We start from the raw sequence: 7,244 nt of genomic DNA on the forward strand, positions 1-7,244 counted from the left end.
CTAAGAGTATCTTTTCTACTAGAATTCAATATAATTTCAAGGAAGACGGGTACCTATTTCACCTTTATATGGTGCTAGTTGAAGGCCTTACACAAAAACATGTAATATTGAATAAAATATCTTCTCTCCCTCTCCACTGCTGACTTTACATCACCCTCAATGATAATTCTCTCCAATAAGTATTTATTCATTAATTCTGTCTCCTTCACTGGCTTGAACTTTTTTTTTGCACCTCCTTAGCAAATTTTCTTTAATCAGTTGCATATTATGCAAAAATGAGTACTGATTTACTTTATGTTCCTCTTTAATTTTTCTTAAGCAGTTTCAAGTGTGTCTTTTTGAGATCCTCAACAAGATTATACATTCCCATTGTCAGGAACCATGTTTTGCTATTTGAAATCTTTCTGTCCTACCTCCTCACCCTGCACTGCTCCACCCATCCTCATTCCCTCACCCAGTGGCTCTAAACCAGGGCTTGGTAAACTATGGCCTGTAGGTCAATGAGGTGCTCTGCCTGTTTTTATAGGGCCTGTGAATCAAAAACAGCTTTATATTTTTAAATGGTTAAAAAGGAGCAAAAGAAGAATATTTTTCCAAATGTAAAAATGATATGAAATTTAATACCAGTGTCCATAAATAAAGTGTATTGGAGCACAGCCATGCCCCTTCATGTGTCTACAGCTGTTTTCATGCTGCAACAGCAGAGTTGAGTAGTTGCGACAGGAACCTTATGGCCTGTACAACCTAAAATATTTACTATTTGGCTCTTCACAGGAAGTTTGCTGACCCTTGCTCTAAACATTTGCCGACAGATTAGTTTTAGGATCTGGTTATTTTCCTCATATGTCTTTAACTTTTAGTTTTCAGATATTTTTAAAAGTTTTGGCTATGGTTTTTATTCTGTGAGGAAACAGAAGGTTTTTAGAATCTCCACATCAACAAACAGGCTATAGCCACTGGATACGCAACTAGAACTATGTTTGTATGGGTACCAATCTGTGGAATGTCTCAAAAATTTCAAAAAACTATTTATGCTTCCAAGTGATGTACAGCAAACGCTCTTTAGGAAATGCAAAGCCACATTGGAATGGTGACCACAGCTTTTGTTACGATATTAATTCTGCATCATGACATGTGTTTCCTAAATCTGAGGTTAATACCAAGGCAAGTTCCATCAGATCACAGAGTTACACGGGAACAGAAGTAAAGAACATAAATGAATGAGATGATTTATTGACGAAGGAATAATTCATTTGAGCTCTTTACATAAAAGGCCACTTAAAAGTTTATGAGACTATTAAACAGAATAAAACTCAACACCAAGGACCTAGACTTGGGTCAATATATAGGAGCAATTACAGACCTTTTAATTTTTAAGATTTTTTTTCTTCCATAGGAAATAGACTGAGGGAGATGGCAACAAACAGAAGAGAACTTCATATTATCTGCTCCAAAAATTTGAGAATTTATTCCGTATTTGTTTAATTTATTAAACCTTACCTGTAAGATGCTATGGTTTGGATTCAAAGTGCTCAGAAGACAAATAACCACAAACTAAAATATACATTTTCTCTCAAGTGATAACAATGAATCACTGTACAGGATAACAGCAGAAAAAAAAAGTATAACACAATTGTAAAAAAAAAAAAATGTATTCCTTTACCTTGTTCTTGCTTAATCCGCTCTCTTTCTGCATATCCTGCAGTCAGGATATTAATTCTGTTAAGCCATCTGAAAAAAAAATATCAAACTCAGTAACATTGCAACTTAATTTCTTATACTTTACATCTTAGAAATATTCAAGATGTTTAAGAATACATGAAATAATCCTACATAAAACACGTATTCCTTACTACTCTTGACACATGGAGTCTTCGATGAGCTATAATTTGCTGTAACAAATTGCTCCCACACCAAAGATGCCATTTTAATAGGAAAGTCTTGGGTAAATCTGTTAATAGGGCTTTGGTCATCTCAAAACCCTTCATGTTACAGATATTAACTATTTCTGCTGTTCTTTTGTTCTTCAGAACAAATGCCCCTTTAGAGATTTTTAATCAATATCAGATCTAACTTATCCTGATTAGGGAAAAAGTTGTAGACCTTGCCTGTCAAAATAAGTTTTACTTTGAAATACAAGTTCTGATGAAGCTCATTTCACTTTAAAGATACAAGGGGAAAAACACCTTGGGAGGACTTCAGGAATCTGTCTCTAAATACAAGGGTATTACGTTTTCCAAAATCAAATGAGCATATACAATTTTAACCTTTGTTTAGATCCTGAAAACTTAATTCCATGAACAATAGTAACTTAAAAATAAATCTTAGCTCTTTCCTCTTTCAGTAGTGCTACTATTGCCAGTGTAGGGGACTATCTGAAGCAAACCGTTGTTTCAATCTCTTTCTTTTGTCCTGCCAGGTCTCTCCCAGTATTCATTATTTCAACCGTTTACTCTGCATCAGATTAGTAAATCACAAAATCTTTAAAGTAATCTGACAATTTCCCATTGATCATTATGAGCTATGATCCATATACTTTCTGAAATCAGAAGTTAAGGAAGAACCATCTTCCAAACAAGCCTGAGTAAGTCTGCAATCACTAGTATAGCTAATATCATTAAACTCTGGAACAATCTGATTGAAATATATTTTTAAGAAAAAGATGTATTTGGGAACTTTTTCTCCTAAGAGCCTATCTCCTCTGTTAATTTGAAGATGACATTCTTCGAACTAATTCATATATTTCATCATTTATGCCAAGTAGTGTTAACTGTGCATCAGACACTTAGAGCATCTTGAAAAGGGAGGAAAGTTGTGTCTCTAATAGATAAAATCACATCCATGGACATTGAAGCTTTAATTTTAAGAATCAGTCACTTATAGCCCAACTTAATTTCGACAAAATCTACAGTGTAATTATCACCTCAAGTATGTTTGGGAAGTGAAGAAGGGACTGGAACAAAAATGGGATAAAGATCGATCCGATGAATTCAGTAGCATGGTATGTATACACACGCTCCAGAAAACTGTAAGTCAAAAAGTCAACATCATGACAAATAACCTTTTTAAAAATGACTTAATCATTAGTAAAAAGGTCAAAATTCAAACCTAGTCTATAGGTCATTTGCAGTAAGAAAGGGGTTGAATTTGTACCACAAGGCAAATCCTAGTACTCTTGGAAAAGATTGCCCCGGTCCTTTTTGGATGAAAATGATAATACCACTAGAAGAATGTTCAGTATTGAATTTTAATCCAGTATCTCATATTTACTACTTTAAAGAATATCACTGAAATTTCATTTTATCAGAAGTCTAAAAAACAATGAGATCTTTATGAGATAAATCAGGAAACTAAAAAGAAGCTTCCTTAACTTTTCAGTTCAACATTTATTGTTTGCTATATACTGAACAATGAGCTATGTTTTGGGGGCACAAAAATGAATAAGACATAATTCTTGCTTTCAATGAGCTTAAGAATTGCTAAATTTCATAAGACAATTGAAATATTAAACTACTTTTAGGAAGAAAAATTCTGTTCATAATAAAAACTCTTTAGATAGTGTGTGTATAAACTCAGGCCACTGCGCACAGTTATGATAGGCTGAACAATACAAAATATTGGTGCAGCCTTAGGTAAATTTGTCCTTACGGCATCATCCCCAATCTTTTTGACACCGGGGACCGGTACTCCTATGAGAATCTAACTCCTGATGATCTGAGGTGGAGCTGAGGTGGTGATGCTGGTACTGGGGAGCGGCTGCAAATACAGATGAAGCTTGCCCACCACTTACCTCCTGCTGTGCGGCCCAGTTACTAACAGGCCACAGACTGGTACTGGTCTGTGGCCCAGGGGGTTGGGAATCCCTGATCTAGAAGATGTATAGCTACCTATACACTTGTTGCAGTTATGATTTGGTATTTATAGGCTATTATGAACAGGAGATATTTATGCATTAATGAGTCAATTTATTCGGAGCCTATCTGTGCCAGGTACTGTTCTAGGCGCTGAGGAAACAGATAAAAAGTGTCTGCCTTCAAAGTATTGTCTATCTTAGGAGGGAGACGGACAATACACAGGGATACAAACAAACATGTCAAGCAGTGCAAAGGTATTACAAAAAAAAAGCAAGGTAAAAAATTAGAATATCAAAGGTGCCAAGGAATGGGGGTGGCTGTTTTACGAAAAAGTAGTCAGGGGTACAAGTACTAGATTTAGAATCTTTTCAAACATATTGATGGGGGAAGTTCTTTAATATTAGGTCTAAATTCAGTACCTTACCATATCACCAATTCTTTAAAACAAGAAATGTAAGTTAGGAGATATTGGCCCCATAGTGAACAATCCAATGATGTTGTCAGTAACTGACACAGAATAATGTATTGAGAAGGAAAAAAGAGATAAGAACCGTGGGAGAAATGTACAAATATAATCACCAAATAGAAGTTAATAAGTTCTCACAATTACAAGGACATATGTGCTGACATGATAAGGAATATATAGGCCAAATGAATTGAGTAAACAAGTCTGAGAATACTTGAGAAATGATGTTTTGCTTTCTTCCCACAGATTTCACAAACTGGAAACTTTTTTTAATGTTTCAATACTCATTTCTGAGGAGGAAACAGATGGATGGTGGCAGGGTGCTCAAAAGTGTTTTTGCAAATTATTTCACAATCAAACTTACAGCTGCTTGAAAAATAGGTGAGATTTTAATATTCTACGTGTGTGTGTGTGTGTATATCCATATATACATGCATATACATGCATAGGTATATGCATGTATATATGGTTACACATATATATGAATCTGTGTATGTGTATGTAGATATAAACACAGACTTTATACAAGAAAATTAAATTTAAGGATTACTTTTTCATTCCCATTATCAGATCCTGTCACAACTAGCAATATATGTTTTAAATACATATGGTAACGCTTTAGAAATTATAAAAGAACCAGATAAAGGCTATTATGAACAGGAGATGCATTAATGAGTCAATTTATTCAGAGCCCATGTGTGCCAGGTACCGTTCTAGGCACTGAGGAAACAGATAAACAAAACAAAGTGTCTGCCTTCAAAGTATTGCCTATCTTAGGAGGGAAGACAGACAATACACGGGGATACAAATAAACATATGTCAAGCAGGAGCAAGGGTATTACAAAAAAATTCAAGGTAAAAAATTAGAATATCAAAGGTACCAGGGAATGGGGGGTGGCTATTTTAAGATAAAGTGGTCAGGGGTACAAGTACTAAATTTAGAATCTTTTCAAACATATTGATGGGGAAGTTCTTTAATATTAGGGCTAAATTCAGTACCTTACCATATCATTTGGCCTATATATTCCTTATCATCTCAGCACATATGTTCTTGTAATTCTGAGGACTCACTAACTTCTATTTGGTTATTATTTGTACATTTCTCCCATGGTTCTTATCTTTTCCCCCCTCTCAATTAGTATAATTATAATTATTATAAGTATATCATCTTTTGAAGACTTAGGTACATGTCTTTAAAAGATTATATATAGAATGAACCAGCACCCAGGTCATTTTGCTGTTATATAACAATCAGATTACTGAATCGAGTCGTTGGAGGGTGTCTCTCCCTATTACTAATTCTCTATGAATATTTCCAGCACTGACTCTCTCCATTTCTAGTAATGAGTAATTTTTTTTTAAACTTGCCTATTGAAAGTAGACATCAGGAATATGCTTTTTTTTAAAGCAAAGCAAAACAATAAAAGTACATTATACTTAAATTTTAAAAAAGATTCAGTATTTCAGGACAATTTAATTCTGAAGGCTGTAGTGCACTCTTAAACACATGATGTGTAGATGATATATTTGATCAGCTTCATTTTGTCTTTGACCCATTGCTTAGAAAAAGGAACAAGGTGAAACACATGCGTTGGGTTTAGTTTCTGTGGTATCCTGAAACAGATATGTCCATTGCAGTATTAGGGAAGAGTAGTAACATCACTCACTTCTGAAGTTATTGCTAACACAGGGTAGGGAATGCAGAACAAGAATGGCTTTACAGTTCATAAAAATGCATTTTTGAACAGGCTATTTTTGAAGCCTAAGAAGACCCTGATTAGCATGTATTGCAGATGATTAAATCACATTAATTCTTAGATGGAGGTGACTGTTCTAGTGTATTCATCTTGAAAGGTAGGATATGCTCATATATACTACTTAGTTTCAGTTCGGTCATGATGTGAACATTTCATATTTCTTCCAAGGGCGTTGAGCTCAACATGTAGTGAAATGGATAGTGAATAATTAGAACAGTAGAATATAAAATTATTAAAACACAAAATAGAACGACATAGTCCTCCCATGTCATGTGAAAAAACATTTTTCATTTTGAAAACAGATTAAGGAGAAAAAGCTCTCCAAATTCTGATTGTCTAGTGTGAAATTTCAAGAATGGTAGCATATTAATCAAGGGAACATTATAGAAACTACATGAAAAGCTCGGTTCCATTATCAATAATAAAAGATTTTATCAAGTGTTCTCAACACCTTTCCCTGCCATTTCCTTGTATTCACATCCTTGCTTTGGAATAACCATGCCTGTACTCCCAAGTGTCAAAGAACAAGATTACTTAAGAGTTCATTTAGTGTGTTCAAGCACATTTATGATGCTGTAGAATTTTGTGCTTAAAAATATCTGGATACTAATTTTTAAGAGAAACACAAAGAAAGGTAAATGAGGTAAGAGTCCAAAGTATGTAAAAGGAATATATATATTGCTAGCAAACATTTTATAGCACTTAGGATTTAGTAGGCTTTTATGGGTGCTTATTTATTCCTCACAAAAGTCTTATGGGTGGAAATCATTATTATCTCCATTTTTTAAAAGGGTTAATACTCGGCATAAAGAGGTCAAGATCTATGTCCGAGGTCACACAGCTAGTCAGTAGGAGAGCTGGGATTTGGACAGTCTGGTTCCAAAGTCCATGCTCTTGGCCACTATATATAACCTCCTTAACTGTCAGCAGGTTTTATATACATAATATGCACTGCCTGCTAAAACCCTATAAAGAAAATTTTTCATCTTCAATCCAATTTCTATGAATCTAGAAAAGGGGGAGGGGGAAGGAAAGAAAAAGGAAGAAAGAATCCAACTCATAAAAGGTAAAGTGGAAACACAAAGCACAATGTTGTAGATGATAGAAAAAGAATATATATATATATATATATATATATATATTTATATATATATATAAAATATATAT

At 34.2% G+C, this 7,244-nt stretch overlaps 1 protein-coding gene across 1 annotated transcript in view; it reads right to left on the reverse strand.

The window, feature by feature from the left end:
• CNKSR2 (connector enhancer of kinase suppressor of Ras 2) overlaps positions 1 to 7,244 on the reverse strand; it is a 265,051-nt gene that overhangs the window by 48,020 nt on the left and 209,787 nt on the right. The window contains exon 15 of the mRNA XM_039852288.1: positions 1,664 to 1,733. Within this exon, the coding sequence (XP_039708222.1) occupies positions 1,664 to 1,733 (70 nt within the window). The remainder of the gene's footprint in view (positions 1 to 1,663; positions 1,734 to 7,244) is intronic.

The sequence above is a fragment of the Pteropus medius genome, unplaced genomic scaffold, assembly GCF_902729225.1.
Source record: "Pteropus medius unplaced genomic scaffold, Ma_sr-lr_union100, whole genome shotgun sequence".
In the NCBI taxonomy this organism is placed as follows: domain Eukaryota; kingdom Metazoa; phylum Chordata; class Mammalia; order Chiroptera; family Pteropodidae; genus Pteropus; species Pteropus medius.